General features: G+C 44.8%; 2 protein-coding genes and 1 non-coding gene across 3 annotated transcripts in view; 2 read left to right on the top strand and 1 right to left on the bottom strand.

Moving 5' to 3' along the window:
* The window catches only part of LOC129686220 (keratin-associated protein 9-3-like), a 495-nt gene extending 192 nt beyond the window's left edge, over positions 1-303 (top strand). The window contains exon 1 of the mRNA XM_055620030.1: positions 1-303. This exon is cut by the window's left edge and continues 192 nt beyond it. Within this exon, the coding sequence (XP_055476005.1) occupies positions 1-303 (303 nt within the window).
* Positions 304-2419: 2116 nt separating this feature from the next.
* On the top strand, positions 2420-2788 carry LOC129686226 (keratin-associated protein 9-3-like). Its single transcript, XM_055620036.1, has one exon. The coding sequence runs from the start codon at positions 2420-2422 to the stop codon at positions 2786-2788; it is 369 nt and encodes a 122-aa protein (XP_055476011.1).
* A 7704-nt stretch (positions 2789-10492) lies between these two features.
* On the bottom strand, positions 10493-10635 carry LOC129686622 (small nucleolar RNA SNORA48). The gene has a single exon (XR_008721673.1). It is a non-coding gene; the product is annotated as a small nucleolar RNA SNORA48 (small nucleolar RNA).
* Between the last annotated feature and the right edge of the window lie 9103 nt (positions 10636-19738).

Genomic DNA, 19738 nt, shown 5'->3' with positions numbered 1-19738 from the left:
TGCTCCCAGTCCAGCTGTTGTCAGCCCAGCTGCTGCCAGACCAGCTGCTGTGGAACTGGCAGTGGCCAGGAGGGTGGCAGCGGAGCCGTGAGCTGCCGCACCAGATGGTGCCGCCCAGACTGCCGCGTGGAGGGCACCTGCCTGCCCCCCTGCTGTGTGGTGAGCAGCACACCCCCAACCTGCTGCCAGCTGCACCATGCCCAGGCCTCCTGCTGCCGCCCATCCTACTGTGGGCAATCCTGCTGCCGCCCAGCCTGCTGCTGCCACTGCTGCCAGCCCAGCTGCTCTGAGCCCAGCTGTTAAGAGTCAGGTTCCTGAATAGCTAAAAATGAAACAGAAAGCACTGAAGAATTACGTGGATCACTAAGGACGCACTCTGTGCGGCGGACGCCAAGCATTTTCATGTTGCTAACCGGCTCACCGATGGTGGAACCATTCATCAGGATCCCCACAGATGTGCTGAAATTAGTGCACTGAAAACAGGTCTCAATCAGCGTCTCCCGAGGACTCTGTTTTGCTTAGGCAGTGCTAGGGGATGAGGCGGCACTTCATTCCCTCGACATGTGGACGTCCTTCCCTGGTTCTGGGTTTCCACGCATCTTCAGCCATGCTTTCTTCTTAAATGCACTCTGTTGCTCTCAAATAAAGTGTTTTATGCACAAGTGGATAGATTTCTTCTAATTTTAAGCTGTCCGCCTACAGAGGATAGTAATCTTCAGGCATAGATACCTAATCTAAGGCAAAATGGTTGTATGAGAGTTAACTTATGTTTGAATCATCTGCTAATAAAAATGTTCTGTGCATTAAATAACCTTCCTGGCTATTAAGATATGTGACTGTTTTATTCAAATAGATACAGACCAATAGAGCTACCCTGGATGGACTTTTTCTACCCAACTCTAACCTTGTCCCTTTTAGTACAGTAGATGTTTTTCTTCATTCATGCACAATATAAACTGGATTATATACTAACTAGATTGAAAAATATCTCCCCCTCCCAAACCAAAGAGAACTTTGGTTTAATTCCTACAACACGGGCTGTCTTCTTTCCACGGATTCCCAGCTATTTTAGCTTCAATACCTCTGCACTAGGTGACTGTAGAGCAAACAGCTTTGGGCTGTAACTGCTGAGTTTTGGCATCACGACACACAGGTGCATTAGCAATCTCAAACAGCAATATCACAATTTATAATTTGCAAGCCAACTGAAAAACACCTTTCTTAAGAACTTACCACAAATCTAGAGCAAAAGGAGGTAGATTCTACCATCGAACTATAATTCTTATACAAGCAGTTGTCTACAATACATAAAATACATAAGCCTAAGAAGACCTAAGAAAGGTTTTTGTTTTGGTTTGGTTTTTTCCAGGTTGTTTACAAGTCCCCGGCACTTACCTCTCTCATTAAATTGGCAGCAACCACGGATCACAAACAAGATGGTACATTCCAGAGGAAAAGAAAATTGGATAGCTGTACATTTTTTTCAAGGTGTCATAACTTCTAGATATTTTCCCTAAGCTTCTGTTTAACCACTAAATTAAGACCAAAAAAAAAATAGCTCGACATTCTCTAATGTCTTCACAGCAAATAAGTCTCAGTGGGCGGTGCTAGAACTTGAAAGTGCTATTTACTCATTCTTGAATGGTTCAGGCGTCTCTGAATCACGCCTTATACTCCACCCCCTTAGTTAATTCCCACTGAATCAGATTCAATAAACATTTAATAAGACTCTATGAAAATCAGGCTGGATACTTTCTGAAAAAAAAAATAATAATAATAAGTCGTTTGGTTCGTGATGAAAATACTCTCTGGCCTGAAATTCACATTATATTTACACAGCTCCAGTTGCCTGAAATGAACAGAACTCTCAAGGTCGTTTGTTATAGTGCTGGATAGAGTCTATGTGGTAGATGCTTCTATTACATGTGACCAAAAGGTGCGCTGAGTTTGGCAAATTTACCAATGCTCTAAATTCGATAGAATTTGGTCCATATCCCCTGGGGGGGGGTGGGGGAAAATACCTAGAAGGAGCAGGTTGTCTTCTGCTTTAGAGGTTTGCTTAGATGGCCAATGGAATGACAACTATTCAGAATAAGGGTGTGGCCTTAACCTAAAGTGAGAAGACTTCTTTGAACGTGGAAACCACAAACATTACCCTAAAGAGTATAAGGCCAGCAGAACGAGTCACGGCGACCTTATAAAACAAAGTCATCCCCATAATACGTCACAAGTATTTCGATGGAAGCCAATCAGAGGACCACTGAGGAACGAATTTAAACAGAAACAAGAAAAATATGTTAAGAATTTTATAAACAGCTGTCCGCTCAACTATATAAAGGGCCGTGCTCAGGTTAGCTCCCAAACCCAGACACTCATCCAAGCTCCCGACATCATCGACACCCAACCAGCTCCAAACACCATGGCCTGCTGTGCTACTAGCTTCTGTGGCTTTCCCTCTTGCTCCACTGGTGGCATCTGTGGCTCTAGCTGCTGTCAGCCCAGCTGTTGTGAGACCAGCTGCTTTCAGCCCAGCTGCTGTGAGGCTGGCTATGGCATCGGTGGCGGCTTTGGCTTTGGCCAGGAGGGTGGCAGCGGAGCTGTGAGCTACCGAGTTAGATGGTGCCGCCCAGACTGCCGCGTGGAGGGCACCTGCCTGCCCCCCTGCTGTGTGGTGAGCTCTATCCCCCCAACCTGCTGCCAGCTGCACCATGCCCAGGCCTCCTGCTGCCGCCCATCCTACTGTGGGCAATCCTGCTGCCGCCCAGCCTGCTGCTGCTACTGCTGCTAAGAGCCAGGTTACAGATTTTTCAATTGCCCAGATCATGGTATTCGTGAATTGTACATCTCCTTGAATAACCCTGGACCAGTAACAGATTCTTAAACCTTTACTTCATTGTCTGTAGTAGGACCGCAGAGTACAGACACATCACAGCACTGTCTGAGTCTGTTCTATAGTCAATATCTTCACCCTCTACACGGGATCCAGAAATGCTGAGAACCCACATGCTCATCACCAAACTGTTCTGGATATGCTGCGCTGAAACTCTTTGAGAATTGGAAATTGGCAAAATCCTGGGGAATATTTTCTTAAGAACAGTCCGAAGCTCTATTCACCCTGCTCGGTGACCAATTTTTAATCTTCTGTTTACTTAAAGCTTTCCTAACATCAAAGACACCAGACTACAGCTGAGAGACATTCTTCAGATGTGATCAGAGAAAATGGAAGTTCTTTACTCAACTTTCAGCCTCTAGAAATAGGCTGGACCTTTCTACAGGTGGTCATCGAAGCCCTTCTTTATTTTGTGGATCATAATTAGCTTGCCTGATGTGTCTTATGATGTTTCCTAATAAAGGTTATATCCTGGGCAAAGAAAACCATGTTTGTTTCTACTTGTGTATCTAGTATGTCACCTGCTTGTGATTTTAGAAAATGTACTTAAATGGATTCATTTGTTTCTTCTGAGGGACTGAAGTTACCCATGCATCATGTATTATTCATTCCATGAAAATGCATTAATAACCACTTTGAGGCAGGAAACTGGAAGGAATGTAGAGGATGGAAAGATGAAGGGCCAATTCCTACCCATGACAACTTGGCTATCCAGAAAGAAAAAGCATGTGCTCAAGTAGCTCCGATGTAATGAGATAAATTGTAGTCTTGTTCTAGTTCACAGGAGAACCCTTCGTGGGTGGCTGTGTTTGTGGCCAATATGTCTTGGGAGGCCTGTTTACAATAAGGGTTCTGTAAAGGCCTTGAAGCACCAAAATCCTACTACAATGACATGAAATAAGAACGATTAAGATTGGAAGAAAAATTTTGTCTAGAAACAGAACAGAAAAAGAGAGAGAGAGAGAGAGAGTATTGTCATTGGGAGCTCTTGGATCTTAATGGGTCCCTTCCCATTAAGTCAACAAATTCACACAATTGTTGAGATTTTCTGTGAAAAGCATTGAAGTGGACGGGTTTCCTGTGTGGATCGATTCAGAAAAAGGCAAAAGTCACCCAGGAGATCACAGAACAACGGGACGAAAAGAAAATAATGTCTCAAGAGCTCTCAGAAATGGCCAAGATAATCCACACACTGGAAATAAAATCTTGGGTTGGCTGACCGAAAAGAGAAGACAGAGAGTGAGCAGCAGAGTATGAAAATGTAAGCGATTGCTTCACCATGGGACCAGTAAGGTCTGTGTGATGGTGACAGCAAGCAAGAGAGGCCTCACAAAGGAGGGAGTCCTTCCAGGGAGCCTTGAAGGTCCTTCCCAATGGGAAAAAAAAGTGAGAAAAAAAAGAACTGCATACTAAATAGATTAAACTAAATCCAAAGCAACAACTGATGAGGATGTAGAGCAACAGAAAAGCTCACTTGTTGCTGATGGGTATGCAGAATGCATTGGTATTCCGATGCCCTATTACAAACTGAACATAGTTACCAAAGAATCCATAAGCTGTGTTTCTGTATATCTACTCAAGTGAGATGAAAACTTATACCTACACTGAAAACCTTTCACTGATACTGATTGATAGTGACCAAGATATCATTCAGTAGGTGAACGGGATAAACAAACTGTGGGACCTCTGTGCAATGGAATGCTATCTGGCTTAGTAAAAATAAGCTAAGTATAAGCTAGTCTGAAAAGGCTACATATGCTAAATGGTTCGACGATAGGTCATTCTACCAAAGACACGGAAACAATTAATAGTTAACTTAAGTGTTCTTACATATTGTGCTGTGCAGATGTCTGTGGTCTAACACTGGAAGACTAAAGAAAACAGGTTACAGGACAGGAGAATCACGGGCCTATCTAATGAAACCTACAAAGCTGTAGGTTTAAGTTTCTGAGGCAGCGTTCTTCCTCAGATAAACGGAGCGTGCCTGTTTCTGTACTCACGTCCTCAACACCTCAGCCAACTCTTTCTTTTCCATTAATTTATTTCTCTGATCACTGTATAGTCTGATCACAGCCCCCTCCCTCCTCTCCTCCCTGTCCCACTCTTACTCTCCTTATTTGAGACATGTGCCTGATGCTTACAGCAAAGTCCCTTGAGGATGGCAGTGCCCTGGTCCTGACATAGATGAGGCTGCACCGACGCCGGCAGCTAGCCTACCAGTGAGAAGAGCTAGTGGGACTCCATCTGGGTTCTCCAAACCCAGAAGCCTAGAGCATTCCTGTCACACGATGCAATAGGCTGCAATCAACTCTCAAACTTGCCAACTTCCTATATCAAAAAGTCAAAAAAAAAATGGTAAGAGGATTCACATGTCAAATTCCAAAGCAGAAGTGGGAATGTTTCCCTAGTAGAGGATTAGTGGCAGAGGGTTATTGGCAACCAAAGGATGGGAAACAAATTAAGCTGTTAAAGGCTGGGGAAAGAAATACACACGGAAGAAAGGGCAAAATAGAGGAGCGAAGTCAGAGGGGAGGCACACTGAGAAAGAATGGGGGACAAGAGGCAGAACAAAGGGTCCTGAAAATATGCACAGGAAGGAGAAAGATGGGAAGCAACCCAGCTTGTTTAGTACTGTATTATACTGCCCTACATGCTAATACGCGTCAGGAATACATCATCTAGGATTAGTTTGTGTGACCCTTGTATCAATCCTATGAAAGCAGATATGCATACCCCGGCTTACACGTGGGTAAGTCTGTAAGAGGTGAGATAATATTCTTTCCTAAGAAAGAAGCTGAATTCCGACTAGCGGATTAAATGGACAGCATGCCAAGGTTCCCCAGCCTGGGCCAGCAAGACGGCTCAGCTGGTGAAGCACTTGCTGAGTGCCCGCCAACCGGGGTTCAGTCCTCTGGAACCCATGAAGAGGTGCAAGTAGAGAACCGACTCCACAGATCTGCCCTCTAAAACTTACACGTGGACACCATAGCATGTATGACCCCACCCTCCCCAACACACACACATACACACTCATACTAATAATACAGAGAGCAAGCCAAATTAAAATAAAATTTTCTAAGATTAAAAAAAAAAAAAACATGATTACTTCAGGAGTCACAGGCTTTGGAGGAAGTCCTAGACGCTGGTGTGCTGGTTCTTGTCTTGTAATCCTGCTTTCTCCCCTCCTCACTCAGCTTTGGGAGGCCGGTGGTGGTGGTGCCAGGCGAACCACATCCCTGCTTCTGTGATGGATTTTTTCCAAGCTGCCCAGCACCCATACTCAAGAGTTCTGAGTCCACGGGGGCCAACCTCCAGTTTCAGAACACCAGATAACATCAAGAAGATATATAATGAGTCAGCCCCTCAGGACACGCCCACCTAATTTATGTGTTTTATTACTCTGACCCTTCCCTCCCTATAGCTGCTACTTCTCTGATAAGCTGCCCTCTTTTTAACTACTCAGCTAATGCCTCCTGTAGCTAGTTAATAATGGCTCGTATTAAATTTGTTGTGTGTATGGGGGGAAGGGGATGACACTTTCCCCCTCCTTACCGGACCCTTGATAACATAAGTATTAGCACCAAAAGTATCCCCCCCCCCCCCGAAAAAAAAGGACCTCCTCCAACAATGGAATTTGGTGGCTGCTTTGATAGGGCCCCTGAACTTGAACTTGCTGCTAAATTTCTTGCTGATAGGAAATGAGATAGACTCACACATTATTACTTAACTCTCATGGTTCAGGGGCTCGTTTGGCTGCTGTTCTTGGCTCTGACAGTGGTGATGACTATAAAAGAGGAGGAAGTGAATACGCTCTGGCATGACGCTGCAGCATCCTCGGCAGGAAAGGGACTAACTTGGGATCCTAACGCCCAAGCCACATCATTATCAGGGGTCCAGAAAAGACAGAGAACGAAAGTTCTGAAGCGTCTCTCATCTCCGGCAGTCACAGAACTGACACTGTCCAAAACTGAATTCGGGAAGTTTACTGCATGGGTGGCGTGATTTGCATAAATTATCATGCCTTCAGTTGAATGAATCTTATCTGGATGCCTGGGTCTTCTTCATAACTCACTATTTGACATTTGTCATCATTTACTGCCCACACCTTTTGCAGAGCCTCTCCAGTGCCAAAACAGAAATGGCCAGCCCACTCCTTCTTTACACTGAACCCCTCTGGGAGTCTGGTAGCATCTCTCTCACTTGCTCTCTGCTCTTGGCCGGGGAAAACTCTACGTTTCTGACCGGGCTCGTCTGATGAGCCATTCCTCGTGAAAACCACAGCTTGTCCTTTCAGGAATGGTGGGGATTATCTACGTTCAGTTGCTCCAATATGTTCTCTGGGGTTACCTGTGAACCATTAAGTCCTTCTCAACAGATCAACAGGCTTTTCAGAAGGAATTATCCATGAGGCCAAACATGGACTGAAGGAGAGGGCACAATGAGGTATCAAAAATCCAGACCACTGCTCATTTAACTCACTTGTGCCATTTAGATATTCTCAAACCTCAGGGCCACTTTTCTTTTTTAGCACATCGCTCTGGTAGGTACCCAACCTTACGGCTTGGTGGCCAGATAGCATTTTATTACAAGTGTAGCTGTTTGCTGCCTTCAGGGAGGTTTTGCTCACAAGCATTCCACGAGTTTACCAGTAGCTTGACATTTTCTGAAGGTGTGTATTTTCACTCAACCCTTCTACCTCGTGTCAGAGGCTACATGTAGCGACCGTATTCTTCAGGACATCCCCACCATCAATGGATGTGCTGCCTTGTAAGGATCAAATGAAGTAACAGCCTGTGTTACAAACGGAGGTTTGCTAAAGTGCCTTCCATCGTTCTTGTTCTCCTAAGCTCCAACAGCTTTTTGAGTTATCATTAAACAGGCTGGACTATCATGCTCAAATAGAGTAGACAATGTCTTGATAATATCCCAGATTCCAGAAACAGCTGTGCATTTTTCCAGTTAAAGTAAGTTAAAGGTACAGGGTATGGCAGTATTTCTCTAGTGTTCAAGGAGAGATCCCAACGTGTTCTAGACAACAGGACTCTTAAACATCACTGAAGTAATGATTTTCTTTTCCTTTTTTTTCTTCTTCGGCTAAGACAGCTAATGCTTCCTACTTCCTGTTTATCAGACATAATCGGTATGACTGGAAAGTCGTGGTGATTAAGCTCTCTCCAGTGTGAGTTATGACAGAGCAGGTGAGCTGACATTGTCCTGAGGCAGTGATAGGAACCTTACTGTTGGTCACAGTCGGGAAAAACAAACTATAGCCTGAGGGGAGAAGGGGTATTTTCGAACAGTATTTTTAGTTGCCCACTGTGTTAATTTGCCTCAGGAGACATGCTACATCTCGGATATCAGGGTCAATTGGGGTCACCACCTGAATGAGTTTAAGATAATAGTGTGTAATTATTCTATTACTCTCCAACGTAGTGAACTACACAGGGGAGTGTCTCAGTATCCTGGCTAGTTTCAAGTCCCTGGCAATAGCATCCATCTTCAAGATTTCTCAGTGGAACTGGAACAGTTTTGGCTTAGTTATCTTAATACCCAAGGGAATGTCTAGCAGTTCCTACTTAGACCTTCCACTTCTTGTCATTTAAGTTAAAATTTAATTCTTCAGGTCGGTGCACACAAAAGGTGAGAATTCTGACAGTTTTCAAACCTGATTATTTCCATTAAACACCCACAAAGCAAGGAGACAGTTTGTAGACCACTGTGTTTCAGTCAAGGACTAAGCTTTCTCCATTGGCTGCCTGATGAGATGATAAGCCGGAACTACCAGGCCCAACCCCAGTGTGTTTATGATCATAGTGCTGAAGTCTCTCAGCAGTCACGGCGATACAATGTCATGTTCTCGGTGTCATTCAGCTCTTTTCCTCAGCTGTGTCAGTGTTTGCTTGACACACCATCTACAATGGAGCCTGTTGTCCCAGGCAGTGATGGAGTCCCAAGCTCCACAGCACAGATGTCTCCAACTCCAGTATTAAACTAGACCCTTCTACCTTTAACAAGGAGCACCTTATTTGACACCAGCCTCTGTATAGACCAGATACACAACTCACGGTAAAGTGACTTCATTATAAGATCAGAGCTCTCAATACGGATGTGCATAGCCTAGGCTTAAAGAATGATTTCTCTTCTGTGATTTTTACCCCACACAACATTGATTCCAATCAATAACTCATCTCATAGCAAAGTAAATACAATGTATTCATTTTATTTACTTTGTATCACTTTGTATTTACAAAGTAAATAAAAAAAATAAGTTCATGTCTATAGAACTAATTAACATTCACCCATAAATTCTTACCCCAAACCAGCAAGCCTAACAGAGAAGACCAATGGCCTCCTGAAGACTGTCGTAGCATCATTTTGTGACACACTGAAGAATAATTCCTTACAGGATCTATAATATGCTTTGAGCCTGTGACCTGCATCAGCTGAGCTCATGTCAGCTGAAACAATAGGAGTAAGAGTTAACTCCATAACTTTTTTAAAACTTAATGATTCTTCGTAGTTTTCATATTATACACCCCAGTCCCACTCATCACCCCATCCCCTCATATCTGCTCTTAGCCCTTGCAACCTCCCCCCGCCCCAAATAAAACACACAAGCAACAACAAAACAAAGCATTGAAAACTTCGTGGAAGCTGTAGTACCTCACAGTGTGTTCCAGAGAATATCCCTCTGTCCACACATTTCACTTGCAAATGTTCACTGCAATGAGTCATTGGTCTTGTTCGAGATCACTGGCTTCTCTGACACCATCAATACCGGAGCCTCATCAGGACTTCTCCCAGTTTTCAAGTTGTTGCCCTGTGTCATGGAGATCCTGCAGCTTTGGGACAGTGGAACTGGCTCTTTCACGTATCCAACTGTTTGCAGATGATATAGATTTGAGGTGGGCCGCCTCAGAGCCCTGGATCTGGGCCTGGGTGGTAGCAGAGCTGGTCAGCCCACTGGCTGTCTCTTATCTGTACCACCAGGGCAAGCTCTATAGTACTGCTCTGGCTAGGCCACCCCATGCTGCCATCAGCAGGAGGCAGGGTCAGCTCTCCTGCTTCCAAGCCCTTAGGGCCGACTCACCTATACTCACATCTCCAGAGTCAGCGGCACCGTGCTTCCTAGTCAAGGCTTGTGGCCCACTCTCCCGAGCGCTACAGCCACTAAGGGGGCAATTATGCATACCCCTGAACATCCATATGGTCCCCTGTGGCTGCCCCACCAGGGACATCGCTATGTTCTCTAGTGGCAGCTCAGGCTGGGATCTCACCATGGCCCCAGTTGGCAGGGATGACCACTCTCCACCCTTGTACCTCTAGTTCCATCTCTCTTCATAATGCTCTTCTCTTCCATTTCTCTTTCTCCCCCATCTGTCCACCACATTGCAGCGACTCCTGCTTCAGGCTGGCCATACAGCTGGCAGGCCCCTGGGACACATCATCCATCCAGGCTGCATGGTGGTATACGGCTGTAAGCGGGTGGCTATGGCCCACGTGCCATGCGCTGGAGACCAGGTCCATGGGTAGCATGGTGGTCCACAAGTCTCTGCTTTCCTCCTGCTGTGCTGCGCTGCCTGGATTTGATATGGTTTGATTTTCGGAGTCCTAGGCATAAGACAGCTTTGGCCACCAAGCCAGGCATTAAGCTAGGGTGAACAAGACTGCCATCTGCTCGGCTCCTGACTGATATAAGAACACCACCACCACCAAGGTATCTCTTATGCCCGTTGCCAGGAGTTGAACTTTGTAACTTTTAAATGAAAACTTTGTCTTGCCTCTTGTCCCACAGTTATGAGCTCTGCCAGTTTAGAGGTCTTGGTTGTTAAGGAAAAAACACTTTCACGAGGAGGCAGAACAGTGACTTAGGAAGCTGTACACCCCTATTTTGGTCTTTTCCTGTCACTGAACTTACAGGGAGAGAAGGGGGTCACTCTACTGCCTTTTGCCCTTGATCCTGAATCTCCAGTGAAGTTTGGATTGCGATCACTCAAGTGTGGTGAGAAAAGACTAGAAGAAGAGTCTAGAAGAAGGACTTGGCAGAAAAAAAATTAGTGGAAAATTAACAGCAAAAATATAGGACCACTGTGGATCCAGACCTTCAAGAATAAAGGTTAAGATCATACCCCCCACCCCCGGTTAAGAACCCTGACCAGCTGAGAGACCAATAAAGAAATAAAGTGAGTGTTGGAAGAAAGGAATTAGAAATATCACCTATGTCCTCATCACCAATCACAGAATCTAGGGTTCCAGAATCTATGGCCTCTTGAAGATTGCTATGGCACCCTTTGGGATGTGAAAACCTGAAGGAATCATTGCTTAGAAGGTCTAGAAAATGCTCTGATTATTCCCTTCCTCGCATGTTTTTCTTTTTATCCCTCCCTCTGTGGTACTACAGGCTAATCTGACTCCACACAGATGTAACTTCACTTACCAGACCAGTCGTGTGACACATATTCTGATATCACGTTTTGCAGATGAGTAAACATTTTGCTTTCACTCACATGCTTATAAAAGTGAGGGAAGAAATTACCCATCTACCCCCAACCTTAATGGTCAAGAAGAGGCTTGAGTAGGTGGTTTCCTTGGCAAAATCCTTGCTGGACAAGCATGAGGTCCTGAGTTCGGTCCTCAACACTGCCATTAAAAGCTGAGAGTGACGTGCCCGTGAACTCAGGCCTAGGGAGACCAAAACAGGAAGGTCTCTGGGGCTTACTGGCAAGCCAGTCTGACTGAGCTCTGTGTCTCTCCATGAGAGACTTTGTCTCCAAAAAAAAAAAAAAAAATAAGATTAAAAGTGGTAAAGGCAGACATTCGACAGTGCCCTCCGGTCTTCACACGCAGCCACACATATGTGCGTGTACACAGACAGGCATATGTAGAAATGATAAATAAATAAATAAAACCAAGAGTGAGTACCCTTGTCATCTCAGTCCTCTAGGAGCTAAGTCAGAAGAACTGCTGTTTGGGGGCAGCCTGGGCTACCGTGTGAAAACCTGTCTAAAAAAAAAAAAAAAAAAGCAAGAGGGCCGGTGAGATAGCTCAGCAGGTGAAGGTTCTTGCCGCCAGGTTGATGACCTGTGTTTGATCCCTGAAGCTACACCGTGGAAGGAAAGAACCAACTCCTGAACGTTGTCTTCTGATCTCCACAGGTGCGCGCGCGCGCGCACGCACACACACAATAGCAGATAAGCGATATTACAGGTACATAGATTAGACATACATACGTACATGATAGAGAGATAGATAATTGATAAGATGTGACGATATGTGTGTGTAATTTAGATAGAGAGAACCTAGAAGTAAATGATATTTTGTGGAGATTCCAGACATCCAAGGATGACTATTTTGGAATACGTCGAGTTCAGGGTAAACTGATCTGTGTTCCTGCCGTTAAGTTATATCTTTCGGCTCCGCCAACCTCCACCTGACTTCTCCAGCAACCTCTGAGATACCTAATGGTGGTACGTAGCAAACACCTCTGTTGTTCGGCCAGCGTCTCTGCTCGACTTGACCACTAGAGGGCAAGAGAGGAAAACTGCGTCGTCTATCCCTGTCCCTTCCTCTTTCCTGCTTTCTGCTTACCCCTTCGACTGAGGGTGCCAGCGATCCTGAGGTGATAACCTTCTCTCCAGCAGCCTCGCCTCCTTGCCCTGGCAGCACCTGGGTGCAGGTTGCAGGGCTGTTGTTTTTTTCCTTGCTCATAGAGCCAGTTTCATTTGTAACTCCCTTTTTAAATCTATTTACTTTTGAGTTTCTTATGCCCCTTCCTCTCTTCTTCACCCTAGTCCCTTCAAATACCCCAACACCAGGTAGGAGGTAAGAAGGTTAGTTGAGACAGGGGTGGAGTTCTCTTAAGCTACTTCCTGCCGGTTAGGGTCCTCAGGTTTCTTGGGGCAAGTCCAATCTTCCTTTCAGGAGATCTCCAACGTCTTTGCATCCAACTGTTTCAACAGCAGCCAGGAGCAGCAGGTGTGTGTGTGTGCGCGCACTCGCGTGTACCAGCAGCCTTCTTCTTTCTCCAAGCTCATCAACACTCCTGGGCTCTGGCATTTATTCCCTCTCCAGAGTCCTCAGAATTAAACTATCTGCAGCTGGCAAACCGCCCCTCTCAGAGCCTGCACCAGGCAAATAGTTTGCTGCTGTGAATCTGTCCCATATCCTACACCTGGGATCAAAACAAAAACACGTTTACACCCACAGCATTCATTACTTTTCTCGGCCCATCACCCAAGCTAGCCAAGCCATGCCTCTCCAAAACTGTGTTTCACTCTTCAGGGTTACGTCCTCTCTAAATTTGTATGCTTTCACGTTTTTTTCCTTCTTTCCCTTAAAATGAACGTTTTTCACTAAATTTATGATGTCTTCAGCGTTCCTTTGAAAACCTCTAAAATCGCGTAGCCAACAACTTAGTTAAAGTTTGTTTGTATTAAATTGATTCAATACAAAGAGTGTGTGTGGTTCATGGTTCCTGACTAGCCCCTCTTATATTTACCTCCTTTAATTTTCAAGTTATTTAGTGAGCTATTTGTTCAGACTTTTCACTCACTCTCTTTGATTGCTCATCATAGCCCATTGTGGGGAACATATTAGTCTCCGTACTTTAGGGGAAACACCGAGAGACTTACATTCGGATCGCACTGAATCTAGCTTAGAACTAGAAATACCACCCAGCACCACCAAACTTGGTAGTTAGGAAACCTCCACATTTCTATAGAAGGTTTCTTACAGGGAGAGGGTTATGTCAGGGAAGACACTCTATTGATTCCGGACATGCCCCCAAAACATGCTCTCATGACTTTATGGAAGAAGCCTGAATCCCATTGTGCCCTTGAAATGCCAATAGGCAAAAATTAGCTTTAGAAGTCCAGGGACATAAAGCGATTTGGGGACGTTTTGAATGGAGAGACTGAGTCACCACAGGTATTGAAGCACAGAAGCTTTGCATGAAGCTGAGGATTTGACAGTTAAGCAACATCGTTTTTGTAAGCGTGACAGATGCTAATCCAAAGCCATAAGTGTGACTTCACAGGGGGCCTGCTCATCTCTAAGCACACTCCTTTCTCTTCTCCATTGTGAGTTAACAATACCGGGGGATGAAGAAGTCAGTCCAGATCTCCAGAGCACTTGGCGTCAGGAATGATGACGGAGTTGGAGGAGAGTTAGAAATGCCGGTGTTTGGGAGTGATTGTTACAAAAAGAAGGCAAGTTTCTTCATTCAGGAGGTGGCAAGGAAGAAAAAAAATAATAGAATTTTTTGATCCAGCACTCGGAACAACTATGGGCCTCATGTTTTTAAACCTTATTCCTAGACTCACTGTGTTAGTGTGCAAAAAAGACCAGAATAAGAGAAAGTTGCAGGAAAGCCAGGGATGGGGAAGGACCTGGGTTGGGGAGGAGGTCAATGTCTTGTTTTATGTGTTAGTATGCGCTAAGTGGGGGAAAAAAAGAAAGAAAACTTGTGTGGTGTTTCCACGGAAGGAGAGAAACAGAAGAGTGTGATGAAAGAAATCAGAAGTCCCAGGTTAAAATCCTCAAATCCATGAACCCACTGAGTGGGTGGACCAGGGCCTTTGGAGAGTGGAATAAACTACAGCTCATTAGAAAAAAAAATATAAAAAAAACCCTCAAATCTGCTCTCTAGCTGACTGCAGACAGGTCTCGGATTCTCCGAAGCTGTTTTTACTTATTTAGTGAGGGTTCAGTATCTCGGAGAACTGCTGTGAGTACCCCTTAACGCCGTGCCTGGCACAAAGTAGGAACTTTCTCTGCTCCTCTTCATTCAAGTCTAAATCTTTTGGAGCAGAAAAACCTTTAGATTATTGAAAGGACACAAGTAGCCAGGCACTCATGCGTGGGTGGGAAACAGCTGTGCCAACAAGAAAGGGAATTAATGCAAGTGCTTTCTCACTGATTGGCCCTTTTGTCCGATTAATCTACTCTTAAAAGCCAAACATGTGCCCAGGCACGAAGGCACAAGCCTATAATCCTAACACTCAGCACTCAAGAGCCTGAGGACTACCAGTACAAGGGGAGCTTGGGATTATAAGAAATCCTTATCTCAAAAACAAAACAACAACGAGACACTCTTACTATTTGTGGTAATGCTTCTTTTCCTTCCTGCTCTCTTTTTTCCTCACAGACTTTTTCACAGCTGATCAAGACACCAAATTCCCTCTCACTGACCAGCTAAGTTTCCCTGACACCCCAAACCCCAGCTACAGTTTCTAGGTGTATTTAAATGGCACCTCTTCAGTGCAAAATCATGTGTGTTAATGAAACAGCGACCATAAAGAAGAAAGGAGTAATCATGCTTACAGAGTATGTGGGGCCCAGTTAGTTCTTTGTGCTCATCCTGTCCACACACAGGCAACAGCACAGGACTCCCATCAGGGCAAGGCGAAGAGGCCTTATCCCTTCTGGAGAAGGCAGGGACTCCACTGCCTTCAGAGGTTTTGGTGAAGACTGTGAAAGACTTTCCAGAAATGAGACACTGTAAAGCTAAAACCTCAACTTCATTCATAAGGGAGGGAAAGAGCACTAAAACTGCCCCAACTTACACCCACTGGTTCAACTGTCTCCTACCAGAACCGTTTACTGAGAACTTACTCAATTCCACACAATTTTTATGTGTCATTTAATTTGTTCCCTTAACACCAAATCACCACGACGATAACAGCCATATTTTGTATTTCCTTGCTTGTTGAAAGGCCTCATCCTGTGCTTCTGTATCTAGTTCCGTGTGTGTGTGTGTGTGTGTGTGTGTGTGTGTGTGTGTGTGTGTATACATGTGAGTGTGGGTGACTGTGGGGGTCAAAAGAGAGTGGGATGGAGTCCCTGCAGCTATGGTTACAGGATTGTTAGAGATTGTGAAAGCTTGGGTTCAATCCCAGTTCCACTCCCTTACCCATAAAAAGATGATTAAAAACCTGAGGAATAACTTTTATAAAGGATTATAAGTTTTAAATGGCCTACATAACACGTGAAAAGCCCTTTGGATCATACTTTTAAAAACTATATGAGTTTTTTGTTAGCTTTTCTCCATGTATACAGCTATGTATTTAGTAAACTCTCAACTAAAACATAATAAACTCCCAATGGCAACAAAAATTAAAAAATATATATATATGATTTTTAAGAGGCTGGAGAGATAGTTTAGCGGTTAAGAGCATGCAGTGCTCTTGCAAGGACCTGAGTTCAGGTCCCAGCACCCTGGAACTGCCACCTCCTGTAACCTCAGGAACTCTATCACCCTTTTCTAACCCCTCCCCACAGGCACTCACAGCCTCTTAATTCTCTCAGTGTCACTATAGAATAATTGTAAGTTTAAATATCTCAATAATAGATTTCACTTAGGAACCTGATGTTTTTTCCTCACTGTCAAGCCTGCGATAAGAATGTTACTCAGTATCCATTTTCCAACCCCATTAACTTCAGTGAAAGTATGCACGTCTGTATTATTTCCTTGTGTGTGAGTCTCTTTTCTCTCTGCGTACTCTGTAGCTTACAATAATATATGAGAACTAAGTGAACCCACGGTTCCCTCCAAAATTGTTTCGAACTCCAGCCAGGGAAAGCTGATTAAGCAAGAACTTGCGAGACTACTGCAGGTGCCACGTGGCCAAACACCTTGCCATCTGTCCTGGCATGTCCGATGAAATCACAGAAGCCCACAGGAAACAGAATGAGTTACCTCTTTAACACACCTAAACAACAGCAGTGAACACCAGCTGACCTCGGAAAATAGCACAACCTCCATTAAAAAAAAATAATAATACAACTTGAAGGTAATTTTCAGTACAAGATACTATACTAGTAAGGAGGGTCATGTCAAATTCCAGCCGGAGATGACTCAGCGGTTAAGAGCACTTGTTGCGATTATAAAGGTCCTGGGTTCAAATCCCAGAGCCCACATAACACCTCACCAACTGCCTATAGCTCCAGTTTCCAGATCCAATGCCCTCTTCCAATCTCCGTAGGCACCAGGCACAAACATGTTAGACATACATACATACATGTGGGCAGAACACTCATGCACATAAAAATAACTAAATCTGAAATTGTACACAGAGAAAGTTATGTCAAACTTCACTCAAACTACAAACTAGAGAAAAACACTGTTCAATGGTACACGTGCGCCATTTAGCTCAGGCTCACAGTCCTTTCCAGGTGTGCTCCACAAAGCAGGCATTCTGCAATGAGAGGATTAATATCCCTAATGACAACCGTGCTTCCCTTTCCTCTCCTTTATAAAGAAATTAAATATCAGAAACGTGAAACGTCATGGGAGTTCAGGTAAGAGAGAGACCTAAATGGTTTTGCTCACAGCCACTTTTATTAGAATGGAAACTTGAAAGATTTCTATATTCTACTATGTTCTGTCGTGAAAAATAAACAAATAAACTCCTCCAAAACAGCTTCGGAAATACTGAGTGGGAAGCTGCTGGCACGGCTGCTGATTCAGGAGATACCGGAATGGGAGGGTTCACCCGAGCTCAACCCGGAAATCCACAGAGTCGTCGGTGAGGCACAGGGAGGCTCACGGCAAAGTGTGAGTGTGACTAACACACATAAAAAAGCCTCGTCCGTCTCCATTCGAAAGGTGGTAAGCAAAATTCCATCTGTGTGTTGGGAGCCTCCAGCGCTGTGCTCCGGCCCTGCTCCTTCTCACGGGCTGGGCCCCACCGGCCCCAACCTGAAGGCAGCGTTGACCTCTTTCCCCACCATCCAGGCAGCTTTTGCTCAGGCACCCTGCCCTTGAGTAGATCTGGCACTGGGGCAGGATCCTTGGCCTCTCTTTGTACACAGCCTCTCAATCAGAAAACCGTTCTGCCGATCCTTTCAGACGGCACCCAGACTGCACCCTCTCTGATGCCTTGCTATCAGTCACAGGCATCAAATGTCCAGCCTCCCGTCTCCAATAATTCAGCCTGTTTCCACCGGCGGACCGTTTCCCTCCCAACATGAAACCCACCGCTCTGTTTTAGATCAACTGAGCGGAATAAACAACTTCTAATTTTTAATGGCCCTGTGGGCTAACGATCATTGCCAGTTAGTTGAATATGTCACAGTAGCCGTCAGAGATGAGCGTGAATGTGCCGAGCACAAAGAAATGTCTCGCCTGAGATAACAGAATGACCCTGATCTGGAGATTACACGCTGAATGTAGGCAAAGAAACGACACAAATCGAAAATAAAGTCAGAACACGTACGTCCCGCGCTGATTATTTTTCAGTGTCCCTAGAATAAAATCTAAACTCTGTCGACGATCCTAGAAAACCCTCCCTGAGCAGCCTCCCTCCCAGGCTGACTTCCTTGACATTGTCTCCTATCATAATTCTTCAGCCATAATTCGGGCAGAGAGAACCCTCTGCCTGCCCTGATCATCCTAGCCCCACTCCATTGCTATCTCCCTGTCACACCACACGTCTCTTAGCACATGTCACTGTCTGGAGTTCTTCTGGGTACACGAGTTCGTTTTGTGACTTTCAGTTAGATCTCACTACGATGGACACTGTAACAGGACCCTCCTCCCTATCTGAATGCTTACTGATGTTTGCTTGCTACCAGACCACAACGCAGGGATTTTCTTTTTTAATGAGTTAGTAAATGAAAAAAAATCTATAATCTATAATTATATGAAGTTTAGGACTGAAGATATAGCTCAAGGGTAGAGCACTTGTAATTCCTCGGTATGGAAATGTATGTGCATACACTCTCAAACACACATACACACACATGTATTTTCATAAGCTACTAATGTTAGATAAGCCATTCTTCATTAGCAAGGCAACTTTACACTGAATAATTTAATATCTTTGCTCTTTTTTTTTTTTATCACCTGGAAAACGGGACTAGTGACAGTCCTGACCTTATAGGATACAGAAATTAAGTGCTTAGGGCTCTGCCTGGGACACTGGGAAAGTAAGTGCTAGGTTTTAGTGGAGGGTTAGTGCTGCAGTTATCTTAAAAACAAGAATATAAACTATAAAAACTCATCACCACGCAAGAAGTTGGTTCCCCAAAGCTGAATAATGTGATGTGAAATCCCAGTTAAGTTTTTCTACCCATCCCCATTGTCCTGGTTAGATTTGGGGGGGGGGGTGTCAACTTGACACCAGGAACAGAGAACTTCAGCTGTGAGGATGTCTTCACCAGATCGTCCATAGGCAAGTCTGTGGGGCATTTTCTTGATTAGTGATTGATGTGGGACTAGTGATTGATGTGGGAGGGCCCAGATCACGGTGAGTGCTACCACCCACCCCTGGGCAGGTGGTCCTGCCTCCATTTCCTGCCTCCAGAACGCTGCCTTGATTTTCCTCAGTGGACTGTGACAGAGGCTATGTGAGCCCAGTAAACGCTTGCACCCCCAAGTTGTTCTTGGCCACGGTCTCAGTCACAGCCGTAGAAAGATAACTAAGACGCCCATCCAACTCTGCCGTCCTCTGTGGCAGGTACCGTACCGCCCTGCTCACACCTTACGCCACGCAAATATCTCCCCAGCCCCTTCCCCTGTCTTCAGATCATCTTGTCTGTATAAACAGAGTGTTTCGGTTAAGAAAATAATCTGTGAAGTCAACTTCTCTTACGGCCCCAGGACCTTTGACAACCGGGGTCAAGTTTCCTATCTACCTTACACTGATGTCGAGAGCCCTCTTCATTCTGCTAGAAACAACACCTCCATAGTAGGAGGGCATGCAAAGTAGGGAAGGACAATGGAATATGGAGACACACTGTTGATTCCCAATGTCAGCATGTCCCAGAGAATGCTGACCTATCGAGCTAATCTATAAGAAATAAATAAATAAATAAATAAATAAATAAATAAATAAATAAATAAATAAA

The sequence above is a fragment of the Psammomys obesus genome, unplaced genomic scaffold (genome assembly GCF_907164565.1).
Source record: "Psammomys obesus unplaced genomic scaffold, mPsaObe1.curated_primary_1811, whole genome shotgun sequence".
NCBI lineage: Eukaryota > Metazoa > Chordata > Mammalia > Rodentia > Muridae > Psammomys > Psammomys obesus.
Note: the sequence above shows the minus strand (reverse complement) of the source record. Positions and strands in the feature narration are given on the sequence as shown.